This window comes from Aquarana catesbeiana, linkage group LG08 (assembly GCF_042186555.1).
Source record: "Aquarana catesbeiana isolate 2022-GZ linkage group LG08, ASM4218655v1, whole genome shotgun sequence".
Taxonomy (NCBI): domain Eukaryota; kingdom Metazoa; phylum Chordata; class Amphibia; order Anura; family Ranidae; genus Aquarana; species Aquarana catesbeiana.
In genome coordinates, this window is record NC_133331.1 from 250,217,034 (window position 1) to 250,244,962 (window position 27,929).

The 27,929-nt window shown below is 40.9% G+C and overlaps 1 protein-coding gene across 1 annotated transcript in view; it reads left to right on the plus strand.

Moving 5' to 3' along the window:
• The window catches only part of P2RX3 (purinergic receptor P2X 3), a 451,883-nt gene that overhangs the window by 245,637 nt on the left and 178,317 nt on the right, over window positions 1-27,929 (plus strand). The window contains exon 6 of the mRNA XM_073596991.1: window positions 27,629-27,706. Coding sequence (XP_073453092.1) covers window positions 27,629-27,706 — 78 coding nt within the window. The remainder of the gene's footprint in view (window positions 1-27,628; window positions 27,707-27,929) is intronic.

Genomic DNA, 27,929 nt, shown 5'->3' on the forward strand with positions numbered 1-27,929 from the left:
TCCTCTTAAGATGAAAAGATATTCTGCATCTCATGCTTCAGAGGGGAATGGCGAAAAGCAGCCAAAGTAGGTCAGGTCCAGAAAAAGACCATGGGTGTGTAGGAGAAGCTTCTACACATTTCCTGTAGGATGAATTGAGCAACGTGGGAAAATTATAGCAGAGTTCATCTGGGAGGCATGGATTCCCGGTGTTTCTTTGTTTGTTGTTTCACCCACAGTGGAGTAAGGGGGCTGCTTGGAGGGGGTCTTTTGGACGAGGCTGGTCGATTTTCCACATTGTGCTGGGGAATATCTTGAGAGATTAGCCCAAGGCGAAGAAGTAGTTGCTCACCCATGTGGAAATTTGAAAAGCCGTAGGATTTTTCTTTGTAGTTGAATTGTAGTCGGAAGGGAAATGTCCATCTATACTTGATCATTTTCTGTGTGAGCACTTCTAAGAGTGGTTTAAGTGATCTTCTTTTTTGAATCGTGGTTGGTGAGATATCGGCGAAAATCTGGATTTTATTGCCAAACAGGGTAATGTCATCCTTGTAGCGGGATCTTTTCATGACCTCTTCTTTTGTCCCATAGAAATGTGTCTTGACCACTATGTCCCTGGGGAGTCCATCTTGGCGGGGGGGTTGAAGCACCCTGTGTGCCCTATCCAATTCAAGTTTTTCGTCTGGAATGTCAGGGATGATTTCTTTGATTAGGGCTTTGACTGTGTTAGGGATATCCATGTGGGTTTCAGGGATACCTCGCACTCTAAAGTTATAGCGTCTGCTTCTGTTCTCCAGGTCTTCAATTTTGGACAGAGCATTCTCAAGTTGATCCTGAAGAGAATGGATACAGGTGGCATGTTGGTTGGTGCGTGCTGCGGAATCGTCTACCGCCTGTTCAATAGCGTCTATTCTTGCACCTAAACTCTGGAGATCTGCTTTAATTGATGTGGTGATTTGTATGGCGTTTTGTGCAAGTCCTGTAGCAAGCATGTCTGAGAAGCAGTTAAGCAGTTGTGCCATCTCTGGGGGATGATTATTGATGATGGGGGAGGCCTGTGGGGAGTCTGCAATGGTGTCAGGGGAATTAAGAAGAGGGGAGTAAGGGTTGCCGTTCTGCATTCTGCTGAGGAGCGATTCAGTGGATGCAGGTGACGCCAAGAAACTTTGAGCCCCCATAATATTACTCACTTGAGCCGTGGTTGGTGTAGATAACGCTGGAGGATATACTGGGCCTTGTGTGTTTGCAGTGTCTCCGCAAGGAGCAGTTGCGGCCGCCATCTTGGAAGGTCCCGGGGGAGCTAGGCCAAAGTTCAGCTGCCTATTAACGTCCTTCTTCTGCTGAGATCCGGACATGTAGGCTGGTGCCCTGATGAAAGAGGGTCTGATACCTGGTCCCCCTGCCGAAATCCGCTAATTATAGCGTCTGTGCTGAGCTCTGGAGGGCCGGAGCGGTGCGGAGCTCTCGGCCAGCGTGTCGCTCCGGAGGTCCCGCGCATGCGCACTCGAAATATTTAATTTTTATTGTTTCACTTTAAGCATCATTAAAATCACTGCTCCTCAAAAAATTATCTTTTTAAAACCTTTTTTTTGCATTGATACATGTCCCCTAGGGCAGTACCTGGGTCCCCATACACTTTTTATGGCAATAACTTGCATATAAGCCTTTAAAATGAGGACTTTGGATTTTTCATGTTCATGTCCCATAGACTTTAATGCAATAGGCGAATGCCTAATAGCCAATGCCACATCAGCATGGGCATGGTTGTTTCCATTAAATTATGTTCAGCTCAATATCCTAGTGGTATGCGCCCCTGCCTTCAAAGACTCAAGCCATGGGTTTAAATTCCACAAAGGGTATCACCAACCTAAAGCTTACATTTTAATCAGCAGCATATGCTGAAAATAGCCACATCAGTTTGGTTGATTCCATCATATTAACTCTTCAAATGCATGCAATGGTATGTAAGTATTCAATAATATGGTGTGGAATTCCAAAAATCACACACTAGTTAACGTGCAGGGTGTTAGTTTACATTTTTTGGTTTTAATTTGTTGTGCACTGGAAAAATCCACACAGCTGCCTTAGGCGGGTGGTAGGTTGGCTGTGATTTGAAGTCATAACATGAGTGCTTTGTAGACATCACTGCAAACCACCAAGCCATTGTGCTAGGTACACTGAGACCTGCATAATAGTGTAGTATGATTAAAGAATGAACATAAATAATTACTGCTTTTTAGTCTCATAAAAAACAAAATAAACATGAAAAAAACATATAACAGATATGTAACTTAAATGTTCAAGACATGTAACTTGACAGAATAGCAGACATTAATCTGCAATACTTATTGATAACTGCATTCATTAGCAAAAGAAGAAAACTAACTAGGAACACTGTTTGGAATATACATAAATAGAGGGACATGAAGTAGAGCACATCTCCCTAAAAAATGTTTTATTCACATACTGTACATGTGATCATGGCTGCAGTGCAGTTCCAATATAGTACACTCATTTGCAATTGCCACTTGTAAATTTGCATATTTGCCAATTTGGAATTCACAAAGGCATGTTCACCTGTAATATCCCACTTTTTCATTCACATGTTCTCTTAGTTGAAGTCTTAATTGGCTTAAATAGGAGTAACTAAATGTAGAGCGGCCATTAATTCCCGGGTTTTTTAGTAAATCAACCCCATTGCCTTCGATGTGATGGTACAGAACTGGAATGGCCTTACGTGAAAAGAAGCAGGGAGTGTATATTTTTTTTGCTCCTGCAGCAGCTGGGGCACAGAAATTTGCTATACTCTACAGCAGGTGGTTTGCTGCTGGCAGACATGTTGCAAGGACCTGTGACACCCTTTTCTTTACCATCATCCCTTTCAGTGGAGGCTGCTGAGAGGTCATGAGATATAGTGGGGTTACACATGAGAGGCGAGGAGTGAGGAGAATTGTGTCCCTTGTGTGTGGCTTTCAGGTGCTCTTGCCAATGGGCTGAGTGGTGAGAGGTTAAATGCCTTGTCAAGCATGTAGTACCCAAATGGTTAGTGTTTTTGTCATGCTTGATCTGATTGCTACAGAGATTGCAAATTGCAACAGTGGAATCGGCTGCACGTGTGCTAAAAAAGGCCCACACAGCTGAGCTCTGGGAAGTGGGCTGAGAAATAACGGCTCCACAATCAGATGGCATAGGGTAGCTGCTCTCTACTCTTCCATGATGCCTATCTCTGGAGGACATCCTGCCTCATTGGGGTTATTTCTCCCCCTCACTTTCCTCCTCTGCTTTATCTGGCACCCAAGTCGCATAAGAGACCTCATCATCAGCATCCCTCCATCCTCATAATCACTGAAGCCAACTTGGCAATACGCTGTGGCTGGGGGAACATGACTGCCAATTTGTTGGTTATCAGTGTTCTCCCCTCTCTGTTGGCTCATGTTAGTCCCTTCCTCTACCTCATAACCAACATCTGGATCAAATAATGCCTGTGCTTTCTCAAGCAGCAAGTGGCTAACTGTGTTCAAATAGCTGACACCTCCATGCATGATTCTGGGCCTATGGCAGGAGTAGTTGCAGACGCTGAGGCAGAATAAGATGCTCTGGCAGCTGCGGTGGATTGCGCACTAGTGCCAGCTTGAAGGGTCATAGATAGGGATGGGCCAAACACCCCCCCCCCCCCCCCGGTTCGGTTCGTATCCAGAACATGCGAACGGACCAAAAGTTTGCACAAACATTCAAACACCATTAAAGTCTATGGGACTTGAATGTAAGAAATCAAAAGTGTGAATTTTAAAGGCTAATATGCAAGTTATTGTCCTAAAAAGGGTCTGGGGACCCGGGTCCTGCCCCAGGGGACATGTATCAATGGAAAAGAAAGTTTTAAAAACTGACATCGGGAGCAGTGATTTTAATGATGCTTAAAGTGAAAAAATAAAAGTGAAATATTCCTTTAAATATCCTACCTGGGGGGGGTGGGGGGTGGTGGGGGGTGTCAATAGTATGCCTGTAAAGTGGCGCGTGTTTCCCATGCTTAGAACAGTCCCTGCACAAAATGACATTTCTAAAGGAATAAAAAGTCATTTAAAACTGCTTGAAGCTTTAATGTAATGTTGGGTTCCGGCAATATGGATGAAAATCAGTGAGACAAACAGCATGGGTACCCCCCAGCCCATTACCAGACCTTTTGGTCTTGTATGGATATTAAGGGGAACCCCACACCCAAATTAAAAAAAGAAAAGGCGTTGGGCCCCCAGGCCCTATAATCTCTGAACAGCAGTATACAGGCAGTGAAAACAATACAGGGACTGTAGGTTTGTTCTTATGTAGAATCTGTTTGTAATTTGGAACAGGTACATTTTGTAAGTGTAGCTCCAGCCAAAAAATCTATTTTAAAGCTTTTTGGAAAGCATAGGGAAGGGTTATTGCCCCTGTAACATTTGTTTTGCTGTCTATGCCCCTGTTCAGAAGATTTCACCTCACTTTCTGTCCCAATGACAACTGTATTTTGAACATTTGGGGTTTTTAAGGGAAACAAGGATTGGTGATAAATCAGTGGAAGAGTTTTCATATTAACTCTTACAGGAGACAATTTCCCTTCCTAGGGGTAGATTTCCTCTCACTTCCTGTTGTCTCCCTCTGTTTGTAAGTCGAATTTTTGAAAATAGGGGACCGCCTGTATATACTATACGGCCTGCCCTATACACTCTGTGGAAAATTGGGTGTTGGTGGTACCAGAACACTGTAAGCCCTCACAGTTACTCTTGCTGGGTGCTGCAACGGGCCCTGCTGTGAAATATTATATCAAGAATTGTAATTACATGCCCCTGTTAAACAGGGGCAGAAAAATTGGGCCTTAGGCGGTGGTGGTGGTGGCACAACACTGTAAAGCCTCAGATACTTTTGTTGAGCACAGGAACAGGTGCTGCTTTGAAATATTTGATCAAAAATTGTAATTACACACCCCTGCTAAACAGGGGCAGAAAAATTGGGCCTTAGGCAGTGGTGGTGGTGCCCAGATCCAAAAATATTCTTAGAAGCTATCAACATGAACATTGAGCAGGAATAGGATGGTCACTCAGCATAACGGGATAATCACTCAGCATCAGCATAGGCAGTCTTCAAGGGATCTAACATTCATAAAAAAATTATTCGGTTACATCAGCATCAGGTGCTTGGTAGCTGGTGATCCAAGACTGATTCATTTTTATGAAGGTGAGCCAATCAACCGAGTCAGTGGACAGGTGCACTCTGTGATCGGTTACAAAGCCTCCAGCGGCACTGAATGTGCATTCCCAAAGAACGCTGGATGCAGGACAGGCCAGTAGCTCAATTGCATACTGTGCAAGCTCTGACGAGTGATCCATCCCCAAGACCCAGTAACCCAGTGGATTTTCGGTTGGAAAGGTCTCCAAGTCTGATCTTGCCCCTAGGTATTCCTGCACCATGTACAACAGACGCTGGCGATGGTTGCTGGAACTGATCAGACCTTGGGGCTGTGGACTAAAAAAATTGTCTAAACGCATCGGTCAGACGGCCACCTTCTCCACCGCTCCTTCTGTGACTGACCGAAGCCTCAGCAACACGTTGTCTAGGAGGACCAGGAAATTGTAACCTCCCAGGCTCTGGAAAAGCATTGCACAAACCTTTCTGCAAGGCCTCCCGAAGATGTTTCATCCTCTGCTCCCTCTGTGACGGTTGGATAAGTTCCGCCACCTTACCCTTGTAACGTGGATCAAGAAGGGTTGCCATCCAGTATTGATCCCTCTCCATGATACTATGAATCCAAAGGTGCTTTGCAGGATCAGGGAGGCCATGCAGCGTAGGTTTGCTGAGGCATCCAGCCTGGAGTCCTCTGGGTCACTAAGGACTACCTGATTCGCAGCCACCTCATGCCAGCCACGTACAAGTCCATGGGTTTCTGGGGCCTGAAAACGATCCCTTGAAGACTGCTGCTGATGCTGAGTGCCAGGCTCCACCTCCATGTTGACACAATCCTCCTCCTCCTCCTCCTCTTCCTGTGTGATAGGCGGTGCCTGCAGGAATACTGTCTGGATAAAGAGGGCCTTGAGAGTTAAGGAAGTCCTCCTATTTCTCCCTCTGTTCTGCCTCAAGTGCCCTGTCCATTTTTCCACACAGCGTGTGCTCCAACAGGTAGACAAGAGGGACAGTATCACTGATGCATGCACTGTCACTGCTCACCATCCTCGTGGCCTCCTCAAATGGTGACAGGACAGTGGATGCATCCTTGATCATGAGCCTCTCTTTTTTTGCGCTCTCTCTCTCCCTGTCCTGGTGCCATACTCGCACAGGTACTCATTGATGGCCCTCGGCTGCATGTGCAGCCATTGCAGCATTGCCAACGTTGAGTTCCACCTGGTGGGCATGTCACAGATGAAGCGGTTCTTGGGCAGGTTGCATTCCTTTTGGAGGTCAGCCAGCCGAGCACTGGCATTATATGACCGATGGAAATGCCCACAGACTTTCCTGGCCTGCCTCAGGAGATCCTGTAAGCCCGGGTACCTGCACAAGAACTGCTGCACCACCAAATTAAGGACGTGAGCCAAACAGGGAACATGCGTCAAGTGTCCCTGTCGGAGGGCGGAGAGGAGGTTGGTGCCATTGTCGCAAACCACCATTCCTGGCTGAAGCTAGCATGGCATCAACCACCTCTGAGCCTGCCCCTGCAGAGCTGCCAGAATCTCTGCCCCAGTGTGGCTCCTGTCCCCTAAGCAGACCAACTCAAGCACTGCATGGCATCTTTTTGCCTGAGTGCTTGCGTAGCCCCTAGAATGCCTGTGGAGCACCGCTGGTTCCGAGGACAAATCTGCACAGGAAGAGGCCATAGAGGAAGAAGAAAAGGAGGGGTGGAGGAGAGAGGTGTGGCAGAATCACCACTACCAGCATTTTGGAGGTGTGGTGGCGGAACAAGCTCCAACAATACTGCACCCTGTTCTGATCCTTTCCAGCTGTCAGCAGGGTTACCCAGAGCGCCGTGAAAGAAAGGTAACATCCCTGTCCATGCCTGCTGGACCATGAGTCAGCGGTAATATGCACCTTACCGCTGACCGCCCTGTCCAACGAGGCCAAGACATTGCCTTCCACATGTCGGTAGAGAGCCGGAATGGCCTTCCGAGAAAAAAATTGGCATTTGGGAACCTGCCACTGAGGTACCACACAATCCACAAATTCTCGAAAGGGGGCAGAGTCTACCAGCTGAAAAGGCAGCAGTTGGAGTGCTAGCAATTTAGCCCAACTAGCATTCAGCTGCTGAGCATGTGGATGGCTGGGACCGAATTTCTTTCGCTGGTTTAGCAACTGGGGTAGGGAAATTTGCCTGCTACAATCGGATGCTGGTGTACCGTTAGCAGATTGCCCGCAAGTGCTTGGGACACCTAATTCTACACCTTCATTGCTCTCAGTGCAGGTCTCTGAGAGGACTGAAGTTATAGTAGGGTTGGAGATCCCAGCTGATGAGGAGCAAGGAGAGGTCCGCCTTGTTCTTTGGTGTGGGTCTTTTAAGTACGGTTGCCAACGGACTGCATAGGAGCTCGACATATGTCTGGTCAAGCATGTGGTACCCAAGCGGCTGCTGTTTTGACCACGCTTGATATACTTCAGACATATGTTGCAAACAGCAATGGTGTGATCTGGTGCACATGTCTCAAAAAAGGCCCACACCAAAGAACTTTTGAAAAAAATGCGCGGAGTCAGCAGCGCCCTGCATATGCAGAGCTCTGTGGTGTGATGCAGTCGGTTGCCTGCCCTTAAGCTGGTCCCTGGAGGGCATCCTGCCTCATTGGAGATGTGCCTCCTCCTCTTCTATCTGGCACCCACATAGTCAGTGACCTCATCATCCCCTCCCTCCTGCCACTGGAGCAAACCTGGAAGTATACTGCAGCTGGGGGAACATGACTGCCAGTTTCTTGTCCTTCTTGGGCACCCCCTCTCTCTGGGCTCACGTTACTGCCTTCATCCTCAACCTGGGTACCATCATCAGAGCCTTCAAAATGCTGTGCATCCTCCTGCAGCATGTACCCTACACTGTGGTTGCACAGTTCGGGGGACTCCTCAGGGCATGATGGTGGGGCTGGGGAAGGAGTGACTGATGACATTGAGCCGATGGGAGAGGCCGCTTTGGCAGCTGCATTGGAAGACAAAGTACCCTGAGCCTGGGTGACAGAGGATGAGGAGGATGAGGACGGCTTGGTCATCCACTCTACCAACTCTTCTGCATGTTGTGGCTCAATGCGGCCAGCTGCCGAAAAAAAAGGACAAGTGTGCTCCACAGCCACGTGCTGTTGGCTGTAGACACAGAGCCTACTTGCCCTCTTTAGACACAGAGCCTCTGCCTCTCCTTGGTGGCCTTCCAGACATACTGTACAGAACATAGTGTAGATTAGCAAAACAACACCTGAAGTTTACTAAAAACAGTACACCAGGAATGTCAGGTATAGGCTTGGCTAGACTATATTTATATACATAAGCCTGTGTGTGTGTGTGTGTGTGTGTGTGTGTGTGTGTGTGTGTGTATATATATATATATATATATATAATGAACTGTGCCTCACTGAGTCACCTGCCTGAAAGTGTCTTTGAACACGTACTCCAAGAATGGCCTACAGTCAGGTATAGGCTTGGCTGGTCTACAATGCAGTGAATATGTATTTTATGAATTGCGTCTTACTGAGTCACCTGCCTGAAAGTGTCTTTGAACACGTACTCCAGGAACGGCCTACAGTCAGGTATAGGCTTGGCTAGACTATATATATATATACAAGCCTGTGTATATATATATATATATATATATATATATATATATATATATATATTTATGAAATACACTGCAGCTAACTGAATCAACTGACTGCCTGAAGTATATTAGAAACAGTACAGCAGGAACGGTCTGCAGTGAGATCTAGCTAACTGTATAAACTGCCTGCTCAAAGTAAATGAAATGACACACTCTCTCTCTCTCTCTCTCTATAACGTCAGCAACACACTACACAGGGCCAACGTGAAGGCGGCCTTATATAGTGTGGGGCGTGTACTTAACCCCCTGAGCCATGATTGGCCAAAGGCACCCTACCTTTGGCCAATTATGGCTCTGTTTGCTTACGGCGCTGTAATTGGCCACAGCATGCGGGTCATAGGGCATGCTTGGCCAATCATCAGCCAGCAAAGCACTGTGATAACGCAGTGCATTATGGGCCGTGATGCGCCGCTTGAATTTGGCGCGCATGGCCCATAATGTTCGATCTTCATCGAACAGTCGACTCGAACAGTCAGCCCATCCTTAGTCATAGAGAATGAGGATGCTTTAGTAAGCCAGTCCACCACCTCCTCTACATACTGTGGCTGGATAGCAGAGCCAACATCACTAAATATAGTGGATGCGACCTAACACAACATAATTATAGCAATGACAAGCCTCCATCCCTAATATGTATACAACAAGAAGAAGAAGAAAGGAAATGGGACTTTGTATGAGGCAAGTCATTGGATTGTTCAATTTATTTGAAAAATAGCAGATTACATTATGGAAAGTGTCAATCTGTAATACAGTGCACAATCCAGTGTAATACATTTGCATAAATATAAAACAATTATACAGAATAGGATACAAAATAATAAATAAACATATTAATTACAAAAAGACACTCATCCATTCATAAAAGTTCAATGAACATGATCGATTTTTCATGGTAGGCCAAAATTGTGTAAGCATCAGTTTGATATAACTCGATGCACGTTTCATGGCTCTTGCCAATCATCAGGAGTAAGATGCTCTCAAAATAAATCAGTAATATCTATAAGTAGGGATATCCTTTAAACGGAGAAACAATCTCTCAAAATAAAGGTGTGTAACTTACAGTGCGGCCAAATGGTGATCACTAAATATAGACAAAGGTGCCCTGCCTGAGGACGGACCATGTCCACCGTTGCCCATGGACACAGATGCTGCTGGCCCCCTCATAGTGGAATGGGAACATCTGCATCTCCTTGTTGGCCTCCCAGACATGATGGGGGGCTTATTACCCACAGTTTATAGTAATTGGAAAATGTGTAATTGGATGCACTTTATTCACTGAAAAGTGGTGTTTGGTACACTTTAGAGAACTGACACTGACAAAAAAATAGTGGAACACCACGTTACAGTAAAAAAAAAAACTGCAGCTGACAATTAAAAAAAAAAGACAACCCCCCCCCCCCCCCAAAAAAAAAAAAAAAAACATGCGGCAACCCAAAGAAAAAAGGATATACAGCAGCACTGTATAAAGCAATAAATGTAATGTAATAATGTAACTATTCTCACACACAGTATACTAACAAACACTATACTAACACTCTACACTCAGTCAAATGTTATGTAAGCCTGTGTTAAACACTTCACTACACTAACTAGACATGTGCAGAGAGGAAAAATTTGTTTTGTTTAATTTCGTTTCGATTTGTTATTTACATAAATTTGTGTAGTTAAATTTGTTTAATTCGTTTTTGGAATTTGTTTTGTTTATTCATTTTCAGATCGATTCGAAACGTTTTTGAATCAACTTCTAATCCTTTTTCGAATCAAATTCTAATCTTTTTTCAAATTCGAATCAATTTCCAAAGAGAATAAAATAGAATAGAAAATAAAGGAATATAATAGAAAAAAATTGAATAGTATAGAAAAGAATATAACAGAAAATAAAAGAATATAATATAATAGAGTAAAACAGAACAAAATAGGATAGAAAATAAAAGAACATAATAGAATAGAATAGAAAGGAATAGAATAGAATAAAAAAATAGAATAGAAAGATTATAACCATCTTCTGCAAATCAAATAGAAAAGAATATAATTAAAAAAAAAATAGAATAGAATATAAATAATATAACCATTTTCCAAAATTCAAATAGAATCAATTCAAATTTGAATAGATTAGAAAAGAATAGAATAGGAGTAGAATAGAATAGAAAATAACACAATAGTATAGAAAAAAACAACAGAATAGAATGAATATAACCATCTCTCTATTCTAATCTATTCTTTTCTATTCTATCCAAATTCGAATTGATTCATTTGAATTTTGGGAAATGGTTATATTCTTTCTATTCTAATCGTTTCTATTGTTTTTTAAATTATATTCTTGTTTTATTTGTTTATTCTATTATTTTTTATTATTTTATTTTCTATTCTATTAGTTTCTATTCAAATGCAAGTCTATATTCTATGCAAAATTCAAATTTTGGAAGATAGTCATGCATGTTCCCTTTATTTTTGGAGAGCAATAGCTAAGAAGTGACTATGCGTATTGCCATATTTCTAAACGATTCAATAGCATCTGGCCAACTTGGCCTTAGCTGTGTGAATATATAGTGATTTTAATCTTTTTCTGATATCCATGAGTTCATGTTCATGATTTGAGGTTTGTGCTTGTTTTTCTAAATTTGTGATGTTAAATGATTTTCGATGATTAAAATCTAAAAAAAAATCCTGAGGATTCTGAGTCGGGGGTTGTCATAGCTTTTATTCCCCATAGCTGATGGTAATACTTCTGTGTACCTCCTCTGTGGTGTGCTAGAGGGTGAGGAGGGAGAAGAGCATCTTCAATGTGTTGTAGACCAAATGGAAAAAATGTGTTAAGGTCAGATGAGACTAAAATTGAATTATTTGACCTCAACATCAAACAATTCTTCTGGTGGAAATCCAATACAGCTCACCATTATAATAACATCATTCCTACAGTAAAGCACTGAGGTGGTAATATAGTGTTATGGGGGTAGTTCCCTGCAGCAGGGACTGGAGCACTTGTCAGAATAGAAGAAAAAATGGATGGGAGAAAATACCATTAAATTCTTGAGGAAAATCTGCTGCCCTGCCAGAAAGTTGTCAATGGAAAGAAGGTTTACCATCCAACATGACAATGACCCAAAGCACACAGCAAAAATGACCACAGAGTGGTTGGAAAAAAGGGTAAATGTCCTTGCATGGCTTAGTCAGTGCCCAGACTTAAACCCCATTGAAAATCTGTGGAATGACTTAAAGACTGCGGTCCAAAAACAGTCACCATCAAATTTAACTGAACTTGAGCAGAAGAGTGGGCAAATATTGGGCAAATATTGCAAAGTCTAGATGTGCAAAGTTAGTAGAGACATAGCCCAACAGTCTAAAGGCTGTAATTAAAGCAAAAGGTGGTCCAACAAAATACTGACATAAGGGAATGATCCTTTTTCCAATTAAGTGATTCTGTTTTTGATTTTTTTTCTGACATGTTGGTGTTATACATATCTTTCAAGTGAATACAGCTGGATAAAACAAAAACTATGTCTGTCTTCATTTCAGCCTGCAAAGCAACACAATTTGATTTTAAAGGGTCAGTGATTGTCTTCTATACCCACTGTATCTGTCACAGGTCTCTGGAACCCTATCCTCAGTGGCTCTGTCCTTGCAATCCAGTCTCCAAAGTTCAGTGTCAGTGCTCTGGTCTCTGCACAGACTCAGCAACATGTCCTCAGTCTCTGTAATAATCGAGTTATTTCTGTATTAATAACTATATTTCAATAATTCATATTGATGAGAAAAGTTCCAAGAAAAATCTGTTAAGTTCTCGTGTAAAACCTCCAAAATTGATTTAATGATCAATTAGCAAAATGTTACAAAAACAATGTCAAAATGTAGAATACAAAAAATAGATTATTCTTAAAATAAAGTTTAAATCAGATATGTCTGTGTGTATATCTTGAGATCTGTGTGTGTGTGTGATGGAGACCTGCAATGCATCTGTCCGTCTTCCCACAGCCTGTCTGTACTCCTTCAATTAACCCCCCCACCTTTTTCCATAGAGGCTGGCTTAAAAAGGTTTGTTATAGTCCCATAGAAAAGACCGCGAAATTTGAATTACTCCTTCCAACATTCCTAAGGGTGGGGCTATGAACTATGTGAAAAAAGCTATCTTTTAAGAATCATTTAACTTAAAATATATACATTTCCTTTAAACATATAAAATCCTACATATCAGTATACATATATGTAAAATGCAGTGTTCTTATTAATACCCTAATCAAGAAATATAGTAGTGTAAAGAAACAGCTTATATTCTTAACATAATGAAACTTTGTGTCTTTGAAAAGACTGTAATCTAATCTTCTTACGATGGGGGAGGTGAAATGGTCTACACTAAATTGTATCCATATGTGAGATGAATCTCTCCCAAGCAATGCATACAAAGCCTATATAACTTCATCTTTTCCATACATAGAAGATATATATATATTTATATATATATTTATATATATAATTCAATTATCAAAAGAACTCAACCATTCATAAATTCTGATATTCTAACATTTCCCTCTCAAAATTATTGATTTAAATTAATCTTAATCATTTTAAATTAAATCATTAAGTTAAAATCCCCAAACATAGGGATGGGCGTGACCGGAGGCTGAGAAGGAGAGGGCGTTGAGAACCCGGACCTAGCCGCTATCAGCTGTTCCTCCCGACGCCCGCCCGCCACCCACGCCGGATGTTCGGGATGCCGAAGTGGCTTTCCCCATGTGTATGACGGCCGGAGGGTGGAGGAGACAGGGAGTAAGCAGCTGGCTCATGATTTAGCCGAAGCCGTGGCTCTCCTGGAGACAGGGGTTTAAGAACCGCACCGGACCCCTCATTTGAGCACTCGCGCTGGCTGCCAGCACACAGGTGGATACCGCTGGTCAGCGGTTTACATGACAGGAGGAAGAAAGATTGTCCAGCTATACAGAGCGCTGCACATCTGAGGTAACCTGTCTGTTTTACCCCTAACGAACGTGAGCCTGGGGAACCCTCCTGTAGTGTCATCTCCCGGTGAGTCTTTTACTATGATGTATTGGAAGGAGCATTTCAAAGGCTGAAGAGGGAGTTGTAAGGTGCAAAGTGATCTTACTATCTAGCGTTACTATCTCAGGGCCTGGTTGAACTTTCTGGAGCCGGTTTCTGGAGGCGGTTTTCCCCCTTGGGGTATCAGCAGACCACTGGTTTACCTAGGTAGAAAAAAGTTGACAGCAATTGAATAGGTGGTACAAACCTTTACCCCCAAAAGTTTAAGGGGTGAGGGTGGATAAGATGACCAGGAAAAAAGGGTCAGAGGAGGCCGCAGCACAGGAGGGAGCGCATAATTTGCGAGGCCCTAAGGAAAAAGTAGCCCAGGGAGCGGCCGCTAAATTGGAGCGATTTGCCCATACACCAAATAGCACACCAAAAAAGGGAAACCAGGGGGGTGCACAACTCCAAGCGGTACAGTTGAATCACCCTGGGGGGAGGAAGAGCCAAGGTCCAGTTGAAATCTGTATACCTTCAGTAACCGAATCAGCATTGCAGACATGTTTGGTAAAGGAGAGTGGCCTGAGTGGCCTGGGCCATGAAGCAATAAAGGATAAGGAGGCAGAGCAGGAACCATCCCTGAAGGATATCCTTCTAGCAATTAATGTTTGCAAGACCACGTTGTCGGATCTATCAGACCAACTTAGAGGAATTAGAGATGACCTGGTCATATTGAAAAAGGATATGCAAGAGGTATGCGCCCGTACCACTGCTTTAGAAGAGAGGCTCAGTCAGGTGGAGGACGATGTGAACCCACTGAGACAGGAGGTTAAGAAGATGAAGGTACAGCTGGACACATGCCTCCAGAAAATTGATGAATACGAGAACAGAGCACGCAGGAAGAACGTGAGGGTCCTGGGTCTCCCCGAAAAGAGTGAGGGCAACAACCCTGTAGAATTCATGGAGGGATGGTTCAGGGACATGTTTGGCAAAGACGCTTTCTCCAAAATGTTTGCTATTGAGCGAGCACACAGAATTGCCCCGAGGGTCCCACATCCAGGGGGTCAGCCAAGGCCACTCATTGTTAAAATTCTGTTTTTCAGAGATAAATATTTTGTATAATGGTGCAAGAATATCTTTGTATCCGGATTTTTCTCCTGAACTGCAGAGACAGAGGGCGAAGTTTGTAGAATGTAAGCGAAGCTTACAGCGGCATGGACTCAGATATGCGCTGCTGTACCCAGCTCGTTTACGGGTAATAGCAAATGGAGAGGTGAAATTTTTTAATGACCCAGCAGAAGTGTCTTCATGGTTAGAGGGGTATGAGGGAAGGCCGCGGCCAGGTGAGGGGACCCGGGGAGAGGGGGGGAGGGAGTAGGAGATCGGAACTCGGGGCTTTTTCTTTTTGCCCCCCCCTTTTTTTTTATTTTTCTCTCGCCTCCCTCCCTTCTCCCCCCCTTCCCCTCTTTCTTTTTTCCCCTCCTATCCTTTTCACAGTTGGTATAAGTAGAGATATATGGTTCAATGGTGTGGGCTTTAGGGAGAAGCAGCCATGGGGGGGGGAGGGGAGAGACAAAGAAATGTTCTTTTTTTTTTTTTTTTTTTTTCTCTCTCTCTTCTCTCTCCTGTTGGTGTTTTGTTTACACGTATTAAGTACGCTGGGGGTAATCCCCCCCTTATAAAGGTTCGGGTTGCAACGCAAGAGGAGGAAGGTGGTTCACCTAGGTCTAAAGGGTTAATCACGGTCACTTTGGAAGCTCAGTGGGAAGGGCCCATGATTGGGTCAGGGGGGGAGGGGGGAGGGTTTAGATGGAGCAGGGGGGGGAGGTGGGGGGTTGGGAGGGCTGGGAGGGTGTGGGGGCGAGGATGTGTGAGTTTGGGGGGGGATAGGGGGGTAGAGTGGAGTGAAAAAGTAATAGCACCAAAATTCCAAGAATTATTTATAACAGTGTTGGAAATTGAGTATTATTTAGAGTTAAACAGGTGTGGCACTGAAGTTACACAAAAAGTAATAGCACCAAAATTTTTTAAAAAAAAAATTATTCACAACAGTGTTGGAATCTAAGTATTTTTTTAGAATTAAGATATAGGAACAGGTGATGGTAGGCACCAAAATAGATACGAGGATAATGTTAGGAATAGTTAATTGTGTGAAGGTATGTTCGTGGAACGTGCGGGGGGTGAAAGATGTATGCAAGAAACAAGCAATTTTCTCTATGGCCAGAATAAGGGATGTCAGGATACTCTGCCTCCAGGAAACCCATTTAGACAGGGGTTCGGTCAACATTCTAAGGAATGGGGGCTACCAAGAGCAGTTCCACTCAACTTATTCCTCGTATTCAAGAGGAGTGAGTGTGCTGATAAACACCAGATTGGTTTTCTCCTGTAGACAGAGCAAACTGGACAAGTGTGGTCGGTACGTTTTCCTCTATTGTAGTATTGAGGGGCGGGATTGTATTCTGGCGGGTGTATATATTCCCCCACCATTTAAAACAGAGATACTTAACAAACTGATAAATTTTACAGCGGACAAACCAGGGGTACCGGTCATAGTAATGGGGGATTTCAACATGGCTATGGATAATCGATTAGATAGATTCCCGACAGGGCTGGTTCCTGGAGGGATATCTAGGGGCCCGCTTCTCCAATTTTGTGAGGAAGTGGGTTGGGTGGATGTCTGGAGGAGGAGGCATCCGGGTGTGAGGCAATATTCATGCCACTCAAGGACGCATGCCACCCTCTCCAGAATAGATTTGGTGCTCTGTAACGAGGAAGCTCTGAAAATGGTGGAAGAGATAGATTATGATCCTAGGGGGCTCTCAGATCATTCCCCAGTGGTTTTTTCAGTGAAAACAGGGTGGAACACTGGACGAGGGGAGTGGAAATTGAACCCCTTCTGGCTTGAAGTGATTGAGGATGATGGAGGGATCATTAGTAACCTGAAAGAGTTAATAAACCTGAATCAAGGGTCTGCCCCGATAGGTACCACTTGGGATGCTTTGAAGGCATTCCTTAGAGGGGTTCTTGTACAGAAAATCTCCTATGTCAAGAAGAAAGCACAAGTTAAGGAACAAAGAATAAGGGAAATGGTGAAGGAGGCAGAAGCTAGATATCTGGAGGAGCCTACCACAGTCAGATATGAGGCTTGGGTAGAGGGCCAGGAGGAATATAGAAAATTAATCCTGGAGAAAGAGGAAAAGAGTAGAATGTTTCAGAAACAGAATCTTTTCTGTGAAGGGGAAATGGTGGGTAGAACTTTGGCATTAATAGCTAGGGCAAACGGCCCCTCTTCCACGATACCGGCGATGTGGGATAGAGACGGGTGTATTATAGGGCACACCCCCGGTATGGTGGAGGTGTTCAAAGTTTACTATGAAGATCTGTATAAGGCCCCTCAGTTAGATGTAGAAGGGGAGATGTGGGAGTTTTTTGAAAGACTCAATATTGCTCCTCTAGCCAGAGAGGAAAGAGATACCCTGGACGCCCCACTGACACTGGTGGAGATACAAAGTGTGGTAAAGGAAATGGCGAATCAAAAAGCGCCAGGACCTGATGGTTTGCCTGCAGAACTGTATAAAAAATATGGGGAAGTTTTGCTTCCACAACTAGTAGAGGTTTTGAATGGGGCCGTGATGGAAGGTAAATTACCCATGTCTATGACAGAAGCTACGATCATAATTTTGTTAAAAGAGGGGAAGAACCCATTAGACGCTGCCTCATACAGACCAATCTCACTTTTATGTACGGATGTCAAGATTCTGGCTAAAGTTTTAGCAAATAGGTTAAAAAAAATAATTCCTAGAGTAATACACGCGGATCAAACCGGTTTTATTCCGGATAGATCGGTGAGTATGAATATTAGGCGAATGTACAGTAACATACAAGTACCTATGGAGAAGGGGGGCAACAGGGCTATTCTATCTCTAGATGCGGTTAAGGCATTTGATAGCCTTGAGTGGCACTACCTGTGGAAGGTGCTGGCAGAGTTTAAATTTGGCCCTAGCTTTGTGAAATGGCTGAGGCTACTATATGATAGCCCGAAAGCTAGAGTCAGAGTTAATGGTGAGTGCTCGGAGTGGTTCCGGTTGGGGAGGGGGACGAGACAGGGGTGCCCATTGTTGCCCCTGCTCTTCGCCCTCGCACTGGAGCCCTTGACAATTGCTCTGAGAACGTCACAAGAAATTCAGGGCTTCAAAAGTAGGGGTGTAGAGGAGAAAGTCGCTATGTATGCCGACGATATCCTGTTATTCCTGGGAGATACACAAACCTCCTTGCTAGCAGCCATGAAGCTAATTAAAGAATTCTGACATTTCTCGGGTTTGAGGATTAACTGGGATAAATCGGCTTTATTGCCGATGGATCCCCTGGTAAATCCTCTCCCTAGCGAGGTGAATTCGATAAAAATTGTAAACCAGATGAGATACCTGGGGGTAAATATAACAAAAGATCCGGGGCAGTTCATAACGGGCAATGTAGTACCACTATTGACAAAATTAAAGCAGAAGAGTCGGGTGTGGGGTGGTCTTCCTCTCTCGGTCGCCGGCAGATGTAATCTTATCAAAATGATATGGATGCCACAAATTTTATTTATACTACAGAATTCCCCTGTCTGGATTCCAAGGCATTGGTTTAGGAGGCTGGATAGTCTGTTCAGGGAATTAATCTGGAAAAATGGTGTGGCAAGGATAGGTTTGAAAACGCTGCGGCGGCCGAGGGAGGAGGGAGGCCTGGCGCTGCTGGACCCCTGGAGTTACTTCTTAGCAGCCCAAATACAGTTCATGAGAGGCAGTAATGTGCCTGAAGAAAGGTCAGGAAGAGATAACTTATGGAGGAGTAACATCAGTTATGCTACAGAGGTGGAGGCAGTGGAGGCCGAATCCTTTGGACATAGCTGCCCCACAACACAGTTAATGATCAGAAGCTGGAAGATGGTAAAGGCTGCACTAGGATACTCGGGGTTCTCCAAATTTTCCCCGTTATGGAACAACAAAAATCTGAAGGAGCTCAGTGTGATGGGGAAAATGGAAGAATGGGATAGGAGGGGTATCCACCGTCTGAGACAGATGTATAGAGAAGGGAGGATGAAGTTGTTCCAGGAGTTAAGAGAGGAGTTTGCAGTGCCCAATAGATTGTTCTTTGGCTACTTGCAGGTAAGACATGCCTTGGAGGCACAATTTAAGGGCAAAGAGATAGAGTGGAGTGAAATGCCCTTACTACGGAAATTGGTAAATAGCAAGGGATCTAGAGGGCTGATTTCAGAAATGTACAGGAGTATAATCAAGGCGGGGCAGGAGGGGGAGGTAGAGCCCAAGAGGAGAACTAAATGGGGGGAAGAGATCGGCACCATAACAGAGGAACAATGGAAGTTTAATCTAGCATTGGGCCCAAGGGTATCTCTGTCACCATCACAAGGGGTCTCCCATCTGTACCTAATCTATAGACTTTACTACACACCAGAAAAATTATTTAGGTTTGGAAAGAGGCAGGAGGCGAACTGTCAGCGTTGTGGAGATGGAAGAGGTGACCTGATACACATGTTCTGGTGATGTCCCAAGTTACATAGATATTGGGAAAAACTAGTGGAGGAAATCAATATAATATTTAGATCATCACTGGTGATGGAGGCCCGAACCTGCCTTTTGAGTTTATTTGAGAAAAATGATATGCTGAAGGACACCCAGACGGCAATTATAAGATGTTTGTTTCAGGGTAGGAAAATTATAGCACGGAAGTGGCAGGCGAAAGAACCCCCAACGGTAGGAGAATGGAGAAGAGAGGTCAAGGATATGATCATTAAGGAGGAATTCTGGTACAGAAGGAGAGGCAATTTAAAAAAATTTAAGAGTATATGGAAATTATGGCTGGAGCATGAATGAATTAGCGAGGTGTAATTAGAATTTAGGTTGTGCGGGTGGTGTGTGTTTGGGTGGAAGGGGGGGTGGAGGTGGGGGGGGGTGTTGGGAGGGGTTTGAGGGGGATGGAGGGAGGGAGATAGCAGCAGACATTACTGTAGTTTGTACAAACACTATGTATAACTTCTGCTTAGCTGGAGAATTTGTCGCTTATATTTCTTTTCTAATTAAGAAGTTTTTGAATAAATAAAGATAAAATTGTATATTAACCACAATGATGTGAAAAAAAGAGATGGGCTGGTTTTTGATTTTTTAAAGTTGAAACAACGTCTCTTAGGGAAAGATTCGCTGAAGTGGTTAAAAAAAAAAAAAAAAAAAAAATTAAATCATTAAATAAATCTGAATCTAACTCTAAATCCATTTATACCTCAAACGCATCACATTCGTATTCATTCATTCTCAAAGATTTTAAGATAATTGATTTAAATATATATTTTCAAATTTGATTCTATATAAGGAAAAGTGAATTCATAACCCTTCATCTTCATATACCATAAAAAATATTTTCACCCTTATTATTTTCTTTTTCTTTTACCAAATAAATCAATCCCCTTAATTTCATGATTCATAAATGTAACATTGTTGTACAATACTTTGAAATATAGATATCACTTCAGAAATTTGTTTCATATTTTCCCTCCAAATTGTGTTTAACATAAATCTATAATCCATAAAACCTTTCTAATAACCTTGTCAAAATTAAACATAAAATATGTTCTTAACTTCAATTTGTTCATATAAGTGAGATGATTTCAAAACTAAATACATGTTACAATGTAAAGTTAATCCTATCTTGTTTATGTACCTTTAAGAAAAATGTACTCTGTCTTAATTAACACCAGATGTTCCCTCTAACTAGAATGACTCCATTGTAGGGATGTTTAACCCTTTCAACTCTGAAAATACACTATATATGAGTGTAAAAATGATGTGTAAAAAAATATCTCATCTTGATATAATAAACATGTCCTGTCACATAAAAATGATATATAAAAACTGCAATATATCTGATGGATAAATGATTTCATCAGTAGTCAAAAAAACTAAAAAGTCCATTGTTTTTAAAATGTCCTCTCTTATCAGAGGTTCTCGAGAAATTTTTCTTCTTCTTCTTCTTCCTGCACTCTGTAAAATTGAAAAAACTTTATTGAACATTAAAATGACAACAATAATTATAACGAATGAATCTCTTCTGTCAATTCTTCTCCCAGAACTGATATTCTTAAACTTCAATATTTTGTTCCCATCTGGAAGGTCTAGAAATATTAAATTTCTTTCTTTTGGTGACTTACAAGTCAGATCCTAAAAAAGAATGCAGTATCATTATTGAGAATTTAAATACATGCAAAATATACCTTCATTTACTTATTCATTTTACATACCAAAATTCTAATATTTTATTATGACATACAAACCATATTTTAATAATAACATTTCTAATTACCTTACTTTGCTCTATTTTTCTTAAAATTACCTATACTCTAATTTATTATTCTGTTTATTTAAACGACAGGACGCAATTTCTCTTTTTTTAGTCATAATATAAAATCTTGTTTTCATAAACTAAATAAAGATTTTAAATTACCCCAGAAGACAAAAGCGAATTATATATTCATTCACTTCTCCTCTATAATATTTCAGAGTAATGCGTGCTGTACTGTACTTCTAACATTTTCAATTCAGCATTTTCTGTAGAATTTTTGCTGAATAGTATAACCATTCTTTGGGTAACACATAGAAAGACCTGTTGAACAATTCTTAATATTATTGACAAATCCTGTCTCAAAGCATCTCTCAGCACTTGTTCTAACAATCCCATTTATAGGCTTTTTGAATAAATTTAGCTGAGAATGTTCTGTTATCACATCTACCTCTATGGGTTTAGATTTTAAAGTTTTAAAAAATGGGCAATATTTGTCATATAATTCTCCTGAATGAATTCTCTTAAAAAGAATTTTTAATGACAGATCAGGTGTCTGTAATATGATCATCCTAGATCTCACAATCTTTTCTGTTACTTTGACTGCAAAATAAACACTTAACAATTGCTTCATATTTGTGTCAAAAGTCTTTTCCATATTTGTCAAACCTCTGGAGAAAAAACCTATAATTTTCGGTTCACCATCTTTTACCTGAAATAAAATTACTGAGATGGAATTCTCAGATACCTTAGTAGACAATAAAACAGGCATAGACATTCCAATTTCGATTGTATGCAATGAAACAGCATTCTGCAAATCTTTTTTCAACATTTCAAAAACATCTGTATGGGTTTGAGACCATTGATCAAACACAACATCTTTTTGTTTCAGGAAATCAAATAATGGTTTAACTTTATCATCGTATTCCTGTAAAAACTCTTTGCAAGAATTTACCTCACTCAAAAATTGATATAATGCCTTGTAAGATGTTGGAACTGGAATAGCAGAAATGTTTCTAACTTTTTCCTGTGATAACATTCTCTGTCCATGACTAATTTGCATATGAAGAAAGTTAACTTTATCTTTCATTAACTGAACTGACTCTGTGTTCAATTTCAATCCTGCTGTTTGTAACAGAGTAAATAACTCTGTCAACAGAGTGACATGTTCCTCTGTATTTTGGGTAGACAACAAAATTTTGTCCACATGCTGGAAAATACATTTTGGTCTAGAAAATTTTGATAAAACTTTCTCCAAACACTCGTGCACTATTCCGTCACTGATTTCCATTTCTGGAATTATTCTAGTGAAGGCATAAGTTTCTTTATTGAAACTGAAGGCAAGTTTATAATGACAACTGTTTGTTACTGGTACTGAAAAATGACTATTGGAAATTTCCAGTACTGAAAATACTTTGGCCTTGGCATCCATTCGTGACATTAAATTTAAATTAGGAACAATAGGTTTGTTATTTGTAATGCATTTATTCAGTGATCTTAAATCAACTGATAAAGAATACGAATCATCAGCATTCTTGATAGGCCAAATACAATTATTTACCACTGATTGTGCCTTCTTTAATATTCCTTGTTGTAAAAATGATTGTACAATGTCAGAAACTGGACCTATTGATTCTTGTGGCAACTTATTTTGAATTTGGGGTTCAGGGTCTCGTCCCTCAATTTCTATCTCAATATCTTTAAACAAACCTGTATCCATTTTGTTCTGACTCCAAAGACTTTTATGTGCTCTTACCGATTTTTCCAATTCGAGATTGGTTCCTGTGTGTGGCCAATTAAAATCTGAAGAAATGTCAGCGACTGCTGTACAAATACTTCCAACATTATTGTACATGGAAGAATCTATTAACCTAGATTTGGGCCTAGATGAATCTTTCCATATAGTAGAATTACTTAAATCAATAATCCAATCTAATTTACTAATCACATCCATGCCTAAAATATTCTCTGTATTTTGGCAACACCAGATGTCCATTTTAGTTTTTAAAACTCCCGGAATCTCAAAATTCACACCAGAAACTTTAACTGCAACTGTATTTCCTTTTCCATTGAAACCAATTAAATTACATTTTGGAGAATCAATATTCACATGTAATTTGTTTTTAGTTAAACTGAGTTTAGATCCTAAATCTATTAACCATTTAATATCCTTGCCATTTAATAAACCATGTAACCATGGCCTTCCACTTTCATCTAATAAAAGTGAAGTCACATATTTTAATGTTGGAGATGACTCAGAACCTTTTTTCCTAAATCCTGATGGTGATGGAAGTAATCCATCCCTCTCATTTTCATCATTGTTTTTCAAATTGATTGAACTGTCATTAACAATCAATGTACTGATCTGTTTGACTTCTGAAGCATAAGGCAAATCAGTCAAACTATTGTTTGAAGAAGAAAGAATATATTGCTCAGAAATATGTTCTGTATTTTCTACTTTCAAAGTTTTCCTTTGTGTAGTATGTAGGGAAGTATTTCCTGTCTGCTCTGAAACTTTAGTTCTGCCTGTGACGTGTATCTCACCATCTCTGGGTGTGGCCTTACACGTGGCACTCTGAACACCATTTTGTAATATATCTAAACGGTGTCTGCATTCAGCAGCTTTATTCAGTATTTTTGTTTTAAGCAAAACTTCATTTTCCTGGTCATCAACCTTGAAAAATCGCATATCTTGTACAAAAGGCTCCTGCATAGAATCTGCAGTAACATTCATAGAGTCTGCATTAACATTAATCTCTAAACTCTTGCTTGACTCTGCTTTAAACTTTACATTATTCTGTAACTCAGACAACTGAATATCCTTTATTTGAATTGCACTCTGCAAATCATCTATCCTTTCAGTCAAAATCTGACAATTAGTACATAAACTATTGTCCTTTATTTCCTCTTTTGTACCAACTACATTGCTTTCAAAAACTCCTGATATCATTGTATCATAAACTTTAATCAACTTAATCAAATTCCTAACCTGTTTGCTGAATTTCTTAAATGCAAATTTTGACTTTTGTATTTTCTTATTAGCCTGTAAGCATTCATTGAACATGTAACACCATAATTCATCATCTTTAACAAACTTTGACAAATTTTTAAATTCTAAATCACTCTCAATGGATAATTCATGAATTAAATCCATAACTTACCAATGTAAGATGGCTTCCTTCATGTAACACGCGTTCCCTCTCTTGGCGGGAAATTACGTCATCAAGAAACAGATTTTTCTTGTACGTGCACAAACGTCTCACCGATTCTGATCTTTCTTTTCCTTCCAAGTTCAATTCAATGATGCCGAAAATGAGCTTTTTAGATTTCTCCTGAAAGCTTGTCTGAATAATCACTGTTTTTGCTGATATTCCCTCTCGACAAGCGGAAGGAGAAATTATTGAAAAAAAAATTCGATATCCGGACAAAAAGAATCTGGCAAATGGCTCGCCACTGTAATAATCGAGTTATTTCTGTATTAATAACTATATTTCAATAATTCATATTGATGAGAAAAGTTCCAAGAAAAATCTGTTAAGTTCTCGTGTAAAACCTCCAAAATTGATTTAATGATCAATTAGCAAAATGTTACAAAAACAATGTCAAAATGTAGAATACAAAAAATAGATTATTCTTAAAATAAAGTTTAAATCAGATATGTCTGTGTGTATATCTTGAGATCTGTGTGTGTGTGTGTGTGTGATGGAGACCTGCAATGCATCTGTCCCTCTTCCCACAGCCTGTCTGTACTCCTTCAATTAACCCCCCCACCTTTTTCCATAGAGGCTGGCTTAAAAAGGTTCGTTATAGTCCCATAGAAAAGACCGCGAAATTTGAATTACTCCTTCCAACATTCCTAAGGGTGGGGCTATGAACTATGTGAAAAAAGCTATCTTTTAAGAATCATTTAACTTACAATATATACATTTCCTTTAAACATATAAAATCCTACATATCAGTATACAAATATGTAAAATGCAGTGTTCTTATTAATACCCTAATCAAGAAATATAGTAGTGTAAAGAAACAGCTTATATTCTTAACATAATGAAACTTTGTGTCTTTGAAAAGACTGTAATCTAATCTTCTTACGATGGGGGAGGTGAAATGGTCTACACTAAATTGTATCCATATGTGAGATGAATCTCTCCCAAGCAATGCATACAAAGCCTATATAACTTCACCTTTTCCATACATAGAAGATATATATATATTTATATATATATTTATATATATAATTCAATTATCAAAAGAACTCAACCATTCATAAATTCTGATATTCTAACAGTCTCTGCGCAGGCTTAGCAACAGGTCTACACAGCTCTGGTCCCCAGCAGCAAGAGGAAGTTTCTCCCAGGAGAAAATTTGCCCAACTCCCCTTCTATTACAAGGTGTCCATGGCTCTTGCAGTTCACAGCCCCATTCACTTTCACAGTGCAGGTTTCTTTACAGACACTTCCCAGGATCCCAAGCGGTTGCATCATCATGGCTCCTTAACCCTCACAGACTCACCATTGCTGAATAGCCAAGATGGATGGAGGAGAAGTAGGCAGAAAAATACACACAGCTGGCTTGATCACAGCACAGTAGCTGAGGTAAAAAGAGACAAACAACTGGCCTTCACAGCAAAGAGGACATGGAAGGGAAACACATGCAAAACAAAACCAAAATTCCCAGCTCAACTCCCAGCAAATCTGCTACCAACCAAATTATCCTGTCTAACACTCTGCGTTAAAAACAGGGGTTTAGTTATCACACATTTGCGTAAGCTGCAGAGCCGCTTCAAGGCACCCCAATATTTCTGCAGTCCTAACTCTTGTAAATTTTTGAGAGCCTTCACAGTGGAAGCACATGCATTCTAATGGATAGTTAGAAGGCAGGTGAGCCTGGAGGTAGCCCAGTCCTCCTTAAAGACACAGGGGCACAGTGGACAACCAGCACATAGCACAATGGCAGCCTGAAAAGAGAACAGACACAGAAACATGCAGCCTACTCTGGACTAAAAGCCTACCTGCAGGTGTGGGGGGGTGGCTAGCACTCCTCTAGCTGGCAAAGCACCTGGCCACACTTCCTAAAACTAATATAAGCTATGTCTTTAGCTAGAGCAGATATACATAGTGGATTGCATAAACAGTGGAAAGCAGACATTTTTTCTTAGTAGGCAGAGATCCCAATGGTTCTCTGCATAGACCTGCAAGGAGAACCAATGCTGTGGTCACACTTTTAATACATAAATAAATACTAGGCAAAAAAATATCTGTCTGTAAGTATTGAATTTTTTTTTCATATGTTCATATGTTGTTAAGTACAGATACTTCCACTTATTTATAGGGTTTACAATACCTTTATGTAACAAAATAATTAAACACTGTTTTGTAATCTTTTGTTTGATGTAAAAGTTAATCTTTTACATAAACTGGACAATGTAGACAATGGGCCCCAGTAGCTTAAAAATACAGGAACAATGGGGGAAGGGAAAGGGATCACCGCTCCAGGTGGAAATGTGGATATAGAACTCTCCTCGGAACTGGAACACCAGATGTCAGCTAAGCATATAGCAACATGAGGCAAAAAGGAAGTTCTGGGCAGCCGCACTCCAGAATATAGCCTTTATTAGTAAAAAGTCCAATAGATACAAGCCACAGCAAAAAATGGGACAAATGAGCTGACGCGTTTCACACTTAACAGTGCTTAGTCATAGCTATGTCTGTTTGTATCTGTTGGACTTTTTACTAATAAAGGCTATATTCTGGAGTGCGGCTGTCCAGAACTTCCTTTTTGCCTCATGTAGCTTAAAAATACACTCATGATATGTGTGGTAACATGGTTTACATATTACAGAGATAAACAGTTGATGGAAACCCTGTCTGCAGTGTATCGCTGCCAAACAGTGAGCCTACCATTGCTGTACTCATCTTCAAAAACAGCCGGTTTCCTGGCAGTCATGCTGATACATTGGCTTGTGACTCTTCTGTTAAGCTGGGTATACACTAGTAGAATTTTGTTTGACAGTTTTTGTTGTAAGAACATATGTTTGTTTTTCTAATCATTAGTGGGGTCTAATTGACGAGAAGATTCAAAGAAGCAGGATGGAAAAATGTTCTCAAATGTACAAATGTATGTGGTTTTTGTTTGGTGAAGTCCATTCATTCCAAAAGGCTAAAAGCAAATGAAATCTTGAACTACTTTTGAACGCATTTGAATGTTCTGTGAATTTTCATACAAATTTTCCTTAGAATTTTTATACACATTTTTGTTAGAAATTCCCACCAGTGTATAACCAGCTTTACTTTCATGATCCTGCATACTTTTCATTCCAGGTCAGTAACTCAAAAGGTATTAAAGCCACAGACAGTCAAGGCAATGGTAGTTTCTATATTCCACTCAGTAAAGCGTTTCTGTAATAAAAAAATAAAATCTTAATTTAAGATTTATAGGAAGGACACAATTTTGAGTGAATATTTTTAAATACAGGAAAAACATTTCTGCTTACTACTGCATTAATAAGATTGCTTTCTTTATCTTTTTTCCTTTAAGGCCTCTGTTAATGGAAGCTGAAAATTTCACAATCTTTGTCAAGAACAGTGTGCGATTTCCCCTTTTTGATTTTGAGAAGTAAGTATTCACAGCACATACAGATGGTTTCCAAAACAGATAGATTAGATAGATTAGATAGATTAGATAGATAGATGTGTTGCCAACCTACCAGATTGAAATTTACTAACGCAACACCCAAAATCTACTGTCACAGCCAAGTTTTTACTGGCATTTCCAAAAGTTACAAAATTACAATCCTAAGTGAAAATTTCAGTATTTAGGTTACAAACAAGTAAAATAT